Here is a 15,231-nt window from a genome sequence, read left to right as displayed (position 1 = left end):
AAGAAGTAGAAAAACGAAAACAAACATTCAATTGACTTCACATTCTAGAGAAGACAAACGTTAAATGACAAACGTTTAAAATTATGATATGATGATATTTCCATAGCACACAATAACATTGTATCATTGACAACCACATACCTGCAATTTCAATTGTCTCGCCAACGATCGTGTGCCCCAAATCCAGTCTGGTCTCAGCTGAAGTGGTATTTTCTACTCCCTTGATGGGGGGTTCACCCTCGACTAACGTAGGTCCTGATACATTATCATAGTCCACGGTTTCCTCCTCCGCAGACACAGATGAAGGAATACTGTGGATTGTAGCAACTGATTCTGGCTCGTTCTGTGTTCCTGCTGGCGATTCAGTTGTGTACTCTGGCTTTTCCCTCGTTGGCATCTCCGTGGTAGGAGTAACAACTTCCTCAATTTCACCCTGTGCTTCATGTTTCTCAGAGGAGCTTACGACACTAAGGGACTCCGCTCCGGGGTCGGCTGGAGACTGGCGAGATGGTGGACTGGTGACACCTGGCAAAACCCCGGTCTGAATCTGTGCCAACGATTGGGTGGTTTCCTCCACAGTGTCAATCTCTGGCTTCTCAGAAACTGTATTTTCTTCTGGACTGCTCTCAGAACCGGCTGACTTAATTTCAACACTAGAAGTCGTGAGAGAGGGTGAACCAGTGACGGCGGATGTCAGTTCTGTCTGAGTCACAAAGAGGGATGGGGTGGTCTCCTCTGTTGTGTCATTCTCTGGCTTCAAGGTTGAAGCAATTGTCAACTTTTCCTCCAAACTGCTTTCTGAGCTGTAGGAGGCTAATACTGATTGAGTCACAGATGGGCTGGACAGTTCATCTGATCTGCTCTCTGAACTCGATGACACACTCTGAATATTCTGTGTTGGGACAGTCTGTGTTGGGACATTCTGTGTTGGGACAGTTCTGAGCGCTGTTGCTTCCACCTCAGGCTTTGTGGTGGTTGTAACGACGGAAGGTATAGATTTAACCTGTACTGGCTCTGAGGTACTTTCATAGTCCACCATTTCATCAATGTATGTCATTGCAGATGGTGTGCTGTTCACTTTAGTTTCTAATACCTTCTCAGTTAGAGGAGAAACAATGATAGGAACGCTTGTCTCTTCAACCACAGCCTCTTGTTCGGAGCTGCCTCCTGCCTCCTCTGTTGTAGGTACCTGGCTTGAAGCTTCAACTTGTTCCTCTGCCTCTGGTGTGAGTAAAACAGCATCGGTCTTCACTGGAGAAGCAGTAGAGACAAAAATTGATTCTGAGCTCTGTGCAGGTGCAGTTATAGTTTCTAAAGACTGGCTTGAATCTTCCTTAGGCAGCATGGGACTGGTTGTAGGCAATGCTGTTTCCTCAGAAGAGAGATCAGTATGAGGACGATGAGTAAATGTTATCTCTGACCTGGCCTGTTCAAACGATTCCTCTGGTGTTGTCATGTCTGGTTTGGGTACAAATGTTGTGACAAACTGGACCACCACGTCAGACTCTGATGCTGCCTCAGTGGAATAGACAGAGGCAATTGCCTGCACTGTGCTAGCCAAGAGAGGATCTTCTGTTGAAGAAGTGTCTGTAGTGAAACCCTCACTTGTCTGGTGACCTGAGCTCTGGTCATCTGTGGAAGGTAAGACAGAGATGGTAGCTGATGTTTTTCCAGAGCCTGATGGTCTCTCAGTTTGCTCAGTGACTTCACTCTCCTCTGTTACAGTTTCCTGTGATGTTGTTGTAGGTTCCTCTGTGCTAAACAGAGAGGAAACTGTAGTAGTTGGTAAGTCTTTGGTAAAAATGTCAAGGGTTTGGTCACCTGAGCTCTCCTTATCTTTATCAGGTAGGACTGAGATCACTGTGCTTTTCACTGAACTGGCAATATCTGATGGCTGTCCTGTGTTAGTTAGGTCTGTCTGTGTGGTTTCTTCACTATCAGCAGTTGTTTCAGGAGAGGTAAGGTCAGCCACGGATTCATAGACAGCTGATGTTGATGTCTGCAATGGCTTGGCTGTGCTACTGTGTAAATGAGCTTCTGTTACAGGAGACTCCTGGGTGGTCATCGGACTTGTCTCATCTCCAGAACTCTCTTCATCTGTAGAACCTGTTTCTATGTCATCAACACCAGGAGTTACTAACTCCTCTGAGTCTGTTGGTGTTTCTGTCGGATCAATGGCTGCAGACTCTTCTGGTGACATGACATGTGGCCTTACTGTGGTTGTCACTTGTTCTGCTTTGACAGTGCTGTGTACAGAAGAAGCTGTTGTAGTGACTGACATAGCAGAGGTATGGGTAAATGCATGTTGGGTAAATGCAATCTCAGACCTAGCCTGTTGGAAAGATTCTTCAGGTTTTGTCACGTCCACCTCGGGGACAAAATCTGTGACAAACTGGTCCACCACATCGAGCATTACAGATGGCGCAACAGTGGAATGGACAGACAAACTTGCCTGGGAGGAAGCTTTCTCTGTTTTCTCAGTCCTAAACAGAGACAACCCTGTAGTAGTTGTAGTCTTTTCAATCTCTGCTGTTGCTTTTTCAGGTGACATTGTTGTGGCTGTTACCTGCTCCATTTTGACAGTGCTGTCAACTGGAGAAACTGTGGTTGTTTTAGACGCTTTACTAAAATTATCAGGGGTATGGTCACCAGAGCTCTCTTCGTCTGTGGAGATTATATCCGAAATGGAAGAAAGTGAAGATTTCTCAGTGCTGAACAGAGAATAAACCGTAGTTGTGGATGTCATTTGTAAACGTACAGTAACAGACTCTTTGGTAAACGTTTTAGGGGTTGGGTCACCAAAGCTTTCTTCATCTGTGGAGGTTAAATCCAAAATGGAAGCAACTGATGGTTTATCTTTGCTATACAGGGAGGAAGTGGCTTCAGAGGGTTTGGGATTTGAAGTCTTCATGTCATCCCCAGAGATGCCCTCCTCTAAAGATGAAGGTACTAGAATGTTAATCTCTGTCGCATCACCCTCCTTAGCAGCTGTTGAGGTGGGGATTGTGGTTTGGGAGGTCTCCACTACAGAGGTGAAGGTCTCAGATCCAGAGCCTTCAGAGTCATCTTCTCCTGAAGACTCATCAACAGGCAATGGGCTGGTTGGTTTCACAGTCTCTTTGTCTTCTTCAGTGGACACTGGCGTATGTTGTGTAGGAGTGTTAGACACCTTGGTGGCTTGGGTGGAACTAGATGAAGTTGTTGTGGCCTCCACTTCAGAATGCTCATCAGATGTGTCTTCTACTCTAGCTTTAACAGTAATAGGAGAAGGGGCGGTGGATAATTCAATTGCATCTGTCCGGAATTCCTCACTGCTAACTGTGGTCTGTGAGATTGTATCTATGGGGAGAGTTGATGCTTGGGATGATACAGGGGCAGAAGGAGTAGGCTCGGTATCAGACTCCTCACCAGTGACACCATCTCCGGAGAACTCATCAATAAACACAGTTGGTGTGGTGAATGCCGTCTGAGAGCTGGACTCCGTGGATAGAGCTTTGGTTTGGGTGGTTTGAGCTACAGAGGACACAAACACTGAAGTAGACGCCTCACTAAAAACATCCTCTACAGATGACGAGGTGGTCGTTCTCACAGTCTCTGAATGTTTAACTTTTGCAGACCTTCTTGTTGTCTTAGCACTTGCCTCTGCAGATATATCTACAGAGGTGACTGATGGGATTTGTGTTGTGGCCAGACTCAGTGAGTCAATTGTGGAAGACAAACAGTCATCTGTCCCAGACCCTTCAGGTTCTTTTGTCATTGTAATTGAGGACTGTGGTGTCATGGTAATGGCTGTGACTCCCCATGCTTCCTCTGTAAAGATGGTGGGGTAGAGAGGTGAGGAGAGTTCAACCATTGCCACAGTATCAGCGTCAATTATGGTTTCATCTTTAGTGATAATCTCAGGGGTTGTGGTCATGCTCTCTGTAACAGTGGAGAACAGTGTGTCCTCATCTCCGGCCTCCTCTGTAAATATGATAACTGTGCTTGTTGATGGTTTCGTACCGTGCACCACCATGGTGGGGGTCTGGTCAGTTTTGGTTTGGCTGCTTGTTGAGGTGACTATCATGACCTGCTGGTCAGTAACACCCTGGTACATAATAGAGGGGAGAGCAGTGAATGTGGATGACTGTGATCTAAAAGGCACTGTCGTATGGTCTCTGACAGTTGTGTGGTCTCTTACTACTGTGTGGTCTCCAACAGTTGAATGATCACTCACTGTTGTATGGGCTCTCGTCGTAGTATGGTCTCTTTCGGTTATATGGAATCGGTGTGTTGTACGGTCACTCATAGTTGTGCTATCAGTCATAGTTGTGCGATCATTCACAGTAGCAGGGGGCTGTGTAGCATCTGGACTGATGGGGGTTTCAGTATCTGGGCTGACATGACCCTCATCATCTGGGCCTGGTGTGCTTGACACAATGGATTCTGTTTGGGCAGTTTCCTTGGTAAACATATCAGAGGTCTGGTCACCTGAGCTTTCATCTGAAATTAAGGCAACTGATGATTTATTTGTACTGCTTGTTTTTCTTTCTGTCACCTCACTTTCCGTGGTCTGAGCTGTGATAGAAATAAACTTAGGTACCTCAGCAGTTGTGCCAGATGATAGGGTTTCATCAACCTCAACAGCTGTTTCTAGGCTGGTGACACTGCTGACAGACAATGTGGTAAATTCCTCCATTGTTGTTGCTGGACTAGACAGTAGAGGAGCAGTTGTGCTTGCAGGTTGCTTAGTGGACATGTCTAAATTGTCTTCACCTGAACTCTCATCCTCTGTACCATCATTCTCAACTGTAGAGTCAATTGTCAAGTCACCACTACCATTCTCTGTGAAAGAGACTGTGGAAGCCTCTGATGGTTTACCTGTTATTAACATGGAAGGATATTGGGTTGATGTGGATTCCTGTGACTGTGTGAACTCTTTTGAAGCATCAACATTTGGAGTCCAAGATGTGCTTTCAGTCTCTCTGATTTCGGTCTCATCTGTGGCTACCATGAATAGGTCTTGTGGTTGAGTGGCAGTCTCAACTACTACCTCCTCACCTGAACCCTCTGCCTGAGTTGTCTCTTGGTCATCCTCTGTCTTTGAGATTCCAGATCCCTCCAAGTCCATGGGTGAAGAGGTGCTGTGGGCAGAATGTGTTGATGCCCCGGTTTGTTCCATCACCTGTCCAGTCGATGTATGAACAGTGGTAGACCTGCTGACAAACTCAATCGTTGAGACTGGTGCCTTGGTAAATGTATCAGAGGTCTGGTCACCAGAACCATCCTCCTCTGTAAGTGTCAAGATTGAACTTGTGGTCTCTTTTGGACTTGATGAGGTGAAAGCACTAACTGACTCTGATGTGGATGCAGTTGTTGCAACAGAGTCCTTAGTGAGCATCTCAGTTGTTGCTCCAGCTGAGCTTGTATCCTCATCTGAAGTAAGGATGGTGCTTTTCTCTGTTTCATCAAAAAAGGGAACAACTGATGTTTCTTTTTCTCTAGTCTGTCCAGAATCTGTTATATCAGTGAGTGCTTCCTGTGAGGTTCCGATCACTGTAGCTGATGTCTCCATTGGTTCCCGTGTCTGATCTATCAGGGTAACAATGGGAGTCGTAGATGATTCTTGGGGAATAATTTCAGCTGTGTCCCCTGATCCGTCATCTCTGAGGGTATAAATCAAACCTGTTGTTTTCTCGACAATGGCAGTGACTGAAGGCTGGGCAATTGCAATTGTTGTCTGTGAGGTGACATCCAGAGATGTTGCATTAGTAGATACCTTGGCAAACATATCAGGGATCTGGTCACCAGAACCATCGTCCTCTGTAATGGTCAAGATTGAACTTGAGGTCACAGTTGGTCTTGTTGTAGTGAAAGCACTAACTGACTCTGATGTGGATGCAGTTGTTGCAAATGACTCCTTCGTGAACATCTCAGGTGTTGAACCACTTGACCTTCTATCCCCTTCTGAAGTGGGGGCGGTGCTTGTCTCTGTTTCATCAATAAAAGGAACAAATGATGGCATTTCAGAACTTGATGGTGCCCCTGGCTGTTCTGGTCTGACTGTACCATACACTGGAGAAAGAGGGGTGGCAGCTGACTGAGTAGTAAACATATCAGAAGTCAGATCTCCTGAGCTCTCCTCCTCTACGATGGTAGTCTCAAAATTAGCAATTTTCTCTGTACTATGTAGAGAAGAAAATGTATTAGCAGCAGCAGTCATTATCGACTCCACTGTTGCAATTTCCTTTGATACTGAAGTCGTTAAATGACTTGGTTTCTCAGTGCTAAACAGAGAAGTTGCTGAAATTGTAGCAGTCTTTTCACTGTCTTTTGTTGCAGTGTCCTGTTGCGCTGTGGTAGGTCTCTCAGTGCTATACAGAGAAGAAGTTGTATTTGTAGCATTTCTTGCAGTCTCAGCTGTTGAAGTTTCATGAGGTTCTCTGGTCAATATTTGTTTTAGCTTCTCAGTGCTAAACAGAGAAGAAACTTTAGTCGTGGACGTCATTTGTTCTGCTTTGACTGTGCTGTATTCAGAAGAAACTGTTGTAGTAACAGACTCTTTGGAAAACATATCAGGGGTCTGGTCACCTGAGCTTGTATCGCCTGTGAGTGTTACATTTGAAATTAAAGCAACTGATGGTTTCTCTGTGCTGCTTGCATCTTTTTCTGTCACCTCACTTTCCGGTGTCTGAACTGCGCTAGAAATAAACTTAGGTACCTCTGCAGTTGTGCCGATTGATAGAGTAGCATCAACCTCAACAGCTGTTTCAAGGGTGGCGTCACCACTGACAGACAATGTGGTGAATCCCTCCTTTGTTGTTGCTGGACTAGACAGGAGAGGAGCAGTCGTGCTTGCAGGTTGCTTAGTGGACACATCTGAGATGTCTTCATCTGAACTCTCATGCTCTCTCCATTCATCCTCAGCTATAGAGTCTATTGTCAAGTCACCACTACCCTGCTCTGTGAAGGAGGCTGTGGAAGCCTCTGCTGGTTTACCTTTGCTTGACATGGAAGGAGATTGGGTTGATGTGGATTCTTGGGACTGTGTGATCTCTATTGAAGAAACATTACTTGGACTCTCAGATGTGCTCTCAGTCTCTCTGATTTCATTCTCATCGGTTGCTACAGTGAACTGGTACTGTGGTTTAGTGGTGGTTTCCACTGGTGCTTCCTCAACTGTCCCTTCAGGTTTACTTGTCTCCTGGTCGTCCACTGCTGCTGAGATTCCCGAGACCCCCATGTCTACGTAAGTGAATGCAGTGAAAAATGTTGATGATGTGCTTGCTAGTCCAGTTGCTTGGTCCACAGAAGGCTCCAAAGTTTCAACTGCTGCAGTGGGAGATTCTTTGGGTGATTCATCTATTTCCTCTGTGGGTGTGATAACTTTTCCTACAGTTGTGCTTTGGAATTGGTCAATGCTGATGATTGCGGAGGAAGATGTGATCATCAAAGCTTCTGACCCTAGTGATGTTGGTGTAGTAGATTCCTTGGTAAAAATTTCAGGTGTCAGGTAGCCAGAACACTCCTCATCAGTGAATGTGACCACTGAGGCTGTCACACTTGAGACAGGGCCAGCTGAAGGTCCATCTGTGCCTGTTGTTTCTTCTGTCTGCTCAACCCCTTTGGTTCCATTAGTTACTTCAGTGCTTACTGATTTTGTAACCAATGAGTCTGTTGAAGATGATGTAGTATGCAGTGAGACTGTTGTAATAGCAGATGTGTCATCACCTGAACTCTCACCCTCTGTGGCATCACTTTCTGAAAAAGAGGGTTCTGTCAAGTCTCCACTTCCTTGCTCGGACAATGAAGCAGTAGCTGATTCTATTGTCTCAGCTGTGCTAGTGGATAGAGGGTTTTGGGTTGATGTAGATTCTTGGCTGAGCTGTGTGGACTGTGTTGAGGATGCAACACCTAGAGCCTCAGATTTACTCTCGGTCTCTTTGATTTCTGTCTCATCTGTGACTACAGAGAACAAGTCCTGTGGTTTAGTGGCGGTCTCATCTGCTACCTCCACACCTAATCCCTCTGCCTGAGTTGTCTCTTGGTCATCCTCTGTCTTTGAGATTCCAGATCCCTCCAAGTCTCTGGGTGAAGAGGTGCTGTGAGTGTACTGTGTTGATGCACTGTTTTGTTCCATCACCTGTCCAGTCGATGTATGAACAGTGGAATAACTGCTGACCAACTCAATCGTTGAACCTGGTGCCTTGGTAAACATATCAGTGTTCTGGTCACCAGAACCATCTTCCTCTGTAAGGGTCAAGATTAAACTTGAGGTCACTGTTGGTCTTGATGCAGTGAAAGCACTAAGTGACTCTGATGTGGATGAAGTTGTTGCAACAGAGTCCTTGGTGAACATCTCAGTTGTTGCTCCAGCTGAGCTTGTATCCTCTTCTGAAGGGAGGATGGTGCTTGTCTCTGTTTCATCAATAATGGGAACAACTGATGGCATTTCTGAGCTTGATGGTACCTCTGGCTGTTCTGGTCTGACTGTACTATACACTAGAGAAAGAAGGGTGGCAGCTGACTGAGTAGTAAACATATCAGAAGTAGGATCTCCTGAGCTCTCCTCCTCTAGGATGGTAGTTTCAACATGAGCAGTTTTCTCTGTAGTATGTGGAGAAGAAACTGTAGCTGCAGCAGCAGTCATTTTCGACTCCACTGTTGCAGTTTCCTGTGATACTGAAGTTGTTATATGTCCTGGCTTCTCAGTGCTAAACAGAGAAGTTGCTATCGTTGTAGAAGTATTTTTACTATCTGCTGTTGCAGTTTCCTGTGACGCTGTGGTAGGCTTCTCAGTGCTATACAGAGAATAAGCTGAAGTGATTGTAATCTTTGATATTTCAGCTGCTGCAGTTTCGTGCGATGCTGTAGTCACTACTGGTATTGGCTTCTTAGTACTGAACAGAGAAGAAACTGTTATTGTTCCTGTGTCTTTGGTAAACATATCAGGTGTCTGATCACCTGAGCTCTCTTTTTCTGTGGTGAGGACTGAACTTTTGTCAGGGGCAGTGCTGAGGATTGTAAGTTCTCCCTCAAGTTGTTTGGTAGTTTGAGCAGTTGAAGGTTTATCTTCAACGAGTGAAGCCTCTGCGGTACTGTCATTGAACACCTCTTCAATGTCTGGAGATATGGATGATGTGACAGCAATGTAAGCTAAACTTGTTGCTTCTGTGCCGTACAAAGAAGATATAGGTGTCACAGAGGAAGTCTTTGTAAAAATCTCAGTTGTTTGGTCACCTGAGCTTTCTTCATCTGTAGAGGTGAGGAATGAACTTGACTTTATGTCAGCGGTAATAGTGGTATCTGTTGATTTTTCTGTAACTTGTCCTGCTTTCTCTGTGCCATATAGAGACGAAGCAGAAGTAGGACCTGTCTTTGAGGTCTCATCTGTTGCAAAATCATGTGACGCTGTCATTCCGACATGTCCTGGTTTCTCTGGACTGAAAAGAGCAGAGACCGTGGTGGTTGCAGCGTCTTTGGTAAACATATCAAGAATTGAACTTTTCTCTGTATCATCAATAAGGGGAATACCTGATGTCCTTCCTGTTTCTCTAATCGGTCCAGATTCTGTTATATCAGTGAGTGCTTTCTGTGAGGTTCCGATCACTGTAGCTGATGTCTCCATTGGTTCCCGTGTCTGATCTATCAGGGTAACATTGGGAGTCGTAGATGATTCTTGTGGAATAATTTCAGCTGTGTCCCCTGATCCGTCATCTCTGTGGACATAAATCAAACCTGTTGTTTTCTCGACAATGGCAGTGCCTGAAGGCTGGGCAATTGCAATTGTTGTCTGTGAGGTGACATCCAGAGATGTTGCAATAGTAGATACCTTGGTAAACATATCAGGGGTCTGGTCACCAGAACCATCGTCCTCTGTAATGGTCAAGATTGAACTTGAGGTCACAGTTGGTCTTGTTGTAGTGAAAGCACTAACTGACTCTGATGTGGATGCAGTTGTTGCAAATGACTCCTTCGTGAACATCTCAGGTGTTGAACCACTTGACCTTCTATCCCCTTCTGAAGTGGGGGCGGTGCTTCTCTCTGTTTCATCAATAAAAGGAACAAATGATGGCATTTCAGAACTTGATGGTGCCCCTGGCTGTTCTGGTCTGACTGTACCATACACTGGAGAAAGAGGGGTGGCAGCTGACTGAGTAGTAAACATATCAGAAGTCAGATCTCCTGAGCTCTCCTCCTCTACGATGGTAGTCTCAAAATTAGCAATTTTCTCTGTACTATGTAGAGAAGAAAATGTATTAGCAGCAGCAGTCATTATCGACTCCACTGTTGCAATTTCCTTTGATACTGAAGTCGTTATATGACTTGGTTTCTCAGTGCTAAACAGAGAAGTTGCTGAAATTGTAGCAGTCTTTTCACTGTCTTTTGTTGCAGTGTCCTGTTGCGCTGTGGTAGGTCTCTCAGTGCTATACAGAGAAGAAGTTGTATTTGTAGCATTTCTTGCAGTCTCAGCTGTTGCAGTTTCATGAGGTTCTCTGGTCAATATTTGTTTTAGCTTCTCAGTGCTAAACAGAGAAGAAACTTTAGTCGTGGACGTCATTTGTTCTGCTTTGACTGTGCTGTATTCAGAAGAAACTGTTGTAGTAACATACTCTTTGGTAAACATATCAGGGGTCTGGTCACCTGAGCTTTTATCGCCTGTGAGTGTTACATTTGAAATTAAAGCAACTGATGGTTTCTCTGTGCTGCTTGCATCTTTTTCTGTCACCTCACTTTCCGGTGTCTGAACTGCGCTAGAAATAAACTTAGGTACCTCTGCAGTTGTGCCGATTGATAGAGTAGCATCAACCTCAACAGCTGTTTCAAGGGTGGCGTCACCACTGACAGACAATGTGGTGAATCCCTCCTTTGTTGTTGCTGGACTAGACAGGAGAGGAGCAGTCGTGCTTGCAGGTTGCTTAGTGGACACATCTGAGATGTCTTCATCTGAACTCTCATGCACTCTCCGTTCATCCTCAGCTATAGAGTCTATTGTCAAGTCACCACTACCCTGCTCTGTGAAGGAGGCTGTGGAAGCCTCTGCTGGTTTACCTTTGCTTGACATGGAAGGAGATTGGGTTGATGTGGATTCTTGGGACTGTGTGATCTCTATTGAAGAAACATTACTTGGACTCTCAGATGTGCTCTCAGTCTCTCTGATTTCATTCTCATCGGTTGCTACAGTGAACTGGTACTGTGGTTTAGTGGTGGTTTCCACTGGTGCTTCCTCAACTGTCCCTTCAGGTTTACTTGTCTCCTGGTCGTCATCTGCTGCTGAGATTCCCGAGACCCCCATGTCTACGTAATTGAATGCAGTGAAAAATGTTGATGATGTGCTTGCTAGTCCAGTTGCTTGGTCCACAGAAGGCTCCAAAGTTTCAACTGCTGCAGTGGGAGATTCTTTGGGTGATTCATCTATTTCCTCTGTGGGTGTGATAACTTTTCCTACAGTTGTGCTTTGGAATTGGTCAATGCTGATGATTGCGGAGGAAGATGTGATCATCAAAGCTTCTGACCCTAGTGATGTTGGTGTAGTAGATTCCTTGGTAAAAATTTCAGGTGTCAGGTAGCCAGAACACTCCTCATCAGTGAATGTGACCACTGAGGCTGTCACACTTGAGACAGGGCCAGCTGAAGGTCCATTTGTGCCTGTTGTTTCTTCTGTCTGCTCAACCCCTTTGGTTCCATTAGTTACTTCAGTGCTTACTGATTTTGTAACCAATGAGTCTGTTGAAGATGATGTAGTATGCAGTGGGACTGTTGTAATAGCAGATGTGTCATCACCTGAACTCTCACCCTCTGTGGCATCACTTTCTGAAAAAGAGGGTTCTGTCAAGTCTCCACTACCTTGCTCGGACAATGAAGCAGTAGCTGATTCTATTGTCTCAGCTGTGCTAGTGGATAGAGGGTTTTGGGTTGATGTAGATTCTTGGCTGAGCTGTGTGGACTGTGTTGAGGATGCAACACCTAGAGCCTCAGATTTACTCTCGGTCTCTTTGATTTCTGTCTCATCTGTGACTACAGAGAACAAGTCCTGTGGTTTAGTGGCGGTCTCATCTGCTACCTCCACACCCAATCCCTCTGCCTGAGTTGTCTCTTGGTCATCCTCTGTCTTTGAGATTCCAGATCCCTCCAAGTCTCTGGGTGAAGAGGTGCTGTGGGTGTACTGTGTTGATGCACTGTTTTGTTCCATCACCTGTCCAGTCGATGTATGAACAGTGGAATAACTGCTGACCAACTCAATCGTTGAACCTGGTGCCTTGGTAAACATATCAGTGGTCTGGTCACCAGAACCATCTTCCTCTGTAAGGGTCAAGATTGAACTTGAGGTCACTGTTGGTCTTGATGCAGTGAAAGCACTAAGTGACTCTGATGTGGATGAAGTTGTTGCAACAGAGTCCTTGGTGAACATCTCAGTTGTTGCTCCAGCTGAGCTTGTATCCTCTTCTGAAGGGAGGATGGTGCTTGTCTCTGTTTCATCAATAATGGGAACAACTGATGGCATTTCTGAGCTTGATGGTACCTCTGGCTGTTCTGGTCTGACTGTACTATACACTAGAGAAAGAAGGGTGGCAGCTGACTGAGTAGTAAACATATCAGAAGTCAGATCTCCTGAGCTCTCCTCCTCTAGGATGGTAGTTTCAACATGAGCAGTTTTCTCTGTAGTATGTGGAGAAGAAACTGTAGCTGCAGCAGCAGTCATTTTCGACTCCACTGTTGCAGTTTCCTGTGATACTGAAGTCGTTATATGTCCTGGCTTCTCAGTGCTAAACAGAGAAGTTGCTATAGTTGTAGAAGTATTTTTACTATCTGCTGTTGCAGTTTCCTGTGACGCTGTGGTAGGCTTCTCAGTGCTATACAGAGAATAAGCTGAAGTGATTGTAATCTTTGATATTTCAGCTGCTGCAGTTTCATGCGATGCTGTAGTCACTACTGGTATTGGCTTCTTAGTACTGAACAGAGAAGAAACTGTTATTGTTCCTGTGTCTTTGGTAAACATATCAGGTGTCTTATCACTTGAGCTCTCTTTTTCTGTGGTGAGGACTGAACTTTTGTCAGGGGCAGTGCTGAGGATTGTAAGTTCTCCCTCAAGTTGTTTGGTAGTTTGAGCAGTTGAAGGTTTAGCTTCAACGAGTGAAGCCTCTGCGGTACTGTCATTGAACACCTCTTCAATGTCTGGAGATATGGATGATGTGACAGCAATGTAAGCTAAACTTGTTGCTTCTGTGCCGTACAAAGAAGATATAGGTGTCACAGAGGAAGTCTTTGTAAAAATCTCAGTTGTTTGGTCACCTGAGCTTTCTTCATCTGTAGAGGTGAGGAATGAACTTGACTCTATGTCACCGTTAATAGTGGTATCTGTTGATTTTTCTGTAACTTGTCCTGCTTTCACTGTGCCATATAGAGACGAAGCAGAAGTAGGAGCTGTCTTTGAGGTCTCATCTGTTTCAAAATCATGTGACGCTGTCATTCCGACATGTCCTGGTTTCTCTGGACTGAAAAGAGCAGAGACCGTGGTGGTTGCCCCGTCTTTGGTAAACATATCAAGAATTGAACTTTTCTCTGTATCATCAATAAGGGGAATACCTGATGTCCTTCCTGTTTCTCTAATCGGTCCAGATTCTGTTATATCAGTGAGTGCTTTCTGTGAGGTTCCAATCACTGTAGCTGATGTCTCCATTGGTTCCCGTGTCTGATCTATCAGGGTAACATTGGGAGTCTTGGATGATTCTTGTGGAATAATTTCAGCTGTGTCCCCTGATCCGTCATCTCTGAGGGCATAAATCAAACCTGTTGTTTTCTCGACAATGGCAGTGACTGAAGGCTGGGCAATTGCAATTGTTGTCTGTGAGGTGACATCCAGAGATGTTGCATTAGTAGATACCTTGGTAAACATATCAGGGATCTGGTCACCAGAACCATCGTCCTCTGTAATGGTCAAGATTGAATTTGAGGTCACAGTTGGTCTTGTTGTAGTGAAAGCACTAACTGACTCTGATGTGGATGCAGTTGTTGCAAATGACTCCTTCGTGAACATCTCAGGTGTTGAACCACTTGACCTTCTATCCCCTTCTGAAGTGGGGGCGGTGCTTGTCTCTGTTTCATCAATAAAAGGAACAAATGATGGCATTTCAGAACTTGATGGTGCCCCTGGCTGTTCTGGTCTGACTGTACCATACACTGGAGAAAGAGGGGTGGCAGCTGACTGAGTAGTAAACATATCAGAAGTCAGATCTCCTGAGCTCTCCTCCTCTACGATGGTAGTCTCAAAATTAGCAATTTTCTCTGTACTATGTAGAGAAGAAAATGTATTAGCAGCAGCAGTCATTATCGACTCCACTGTTGCAATTTCCTTTGATACTGAAGTCGTTATATGACTTGGTTTCTCAGTGCTAAACAGAGAAGTTGCTGAAATTGTAGCAGTCTTTTCACTGTCTTTTGTTGCAGTGTCCTGTTGCGCTGTGGTAGGTCTCTCAGTGCTATACAGAGAAGAAGTTGTATTTGTAGCATTTCTTGCAGTCTCAGCTGTTGAAGTTTCATGAGGTTCTCTGGTCAATATTTGTTTTAGCTTCTCAGTGCTAAACAGAGAAGAAACTTTAGTCGTGGACGTCATTTGTTCTGCTTTGACTGTGCTGTATTCAGAAGAAACTGTTGTAGTAACAGACTCTTTGGAAAACATATCAGGGGTCTGGTCACCTGAGCTTGTATCGCCTGTGAGTGTTACATTTGAAATTAAAGCAACTGATGGTTTCTCTGTGCTGCTTGCATCTTTTCTGTCACCTCACTTTCCGGTGTCTGAACTGCGCTAGAAATAAACTTAGGTACCTCTGCAGTTGTGCCGATTGATAGAGTAGCATCAACCTCAACAGCTGTTTCAAGGGTGGCGTCACCACTGACAGACAATGTGGTGAATCCCTCCTTTGTTGTTGCTGGACTAGACAGGAGAGGAGCAGTCATGCTTGCAGGTTGCTTAGTGGACACATCTGAGATGTCTTCATCTGAACTCTCATGCTCTCTCCGTTCATCCTCAGCTATAGAGTCTATTGTCAAGTCACCACTACCCTGCTCTGTGAAGGAGGCTGTGGAAGCCTCTGCTGGTTTACCTTTGCTTGACATGGAAGGAGATTGGGTTGATGTGGATTCTTGGGACTGTGTGATCTCTATTGAAGAAACATTACTTGGACTCTCAGATGTGCTCTCAGTCTCTCTGATTTCATTCTCATCGGTTGCTACAGTGAACTGGTACTGTGG

General features: G+C 45.1%; 1 protein-coding gene across 1 annotated transcript in view; it reads right to left on the bottom strand.

Moving 5' to 3' along the window:
• LOC112247206 (versican core protein) overlaps window positions 1-15,231 on the bottom strand; it is a 59,981-nt gene that overhangs the window by 13,743 nt on the left and 31,007 nt on the right. Inside the window, exon 12 of the mRNA XM_042321263.1 lies at window positions 142-14,753. Coding sequence (XP_042177197.1) covers window positions 142-14,753 — 14,612 coding nt within the window. The remainder of the gene's footprint in view (window positions 1-141; window positions 14,754-15,231) is intronic.

This window comes from Oncorhynchus tshawytscha, linkage group LG04 (assembly GCF_018296145.1).
Source record: "Oncorhynchus tshawytscha isolate Ot180627B linkage group LG04, Otsh_v2.0, whole genome shotgun sequence".
Classification (NCBI taxonomy): domain Eukaryota; kingdom Metazoa; phylum Chordata; class Actinopteri; order Salmoniformes; family Salmonidae; genus Oncorhynchus; species Oncorhynchus tshawytscha.
Note: the sequence above shows the minus strand (reverse complement) of the source record. Positions and strands in the feature narration are given on the sequence as shown.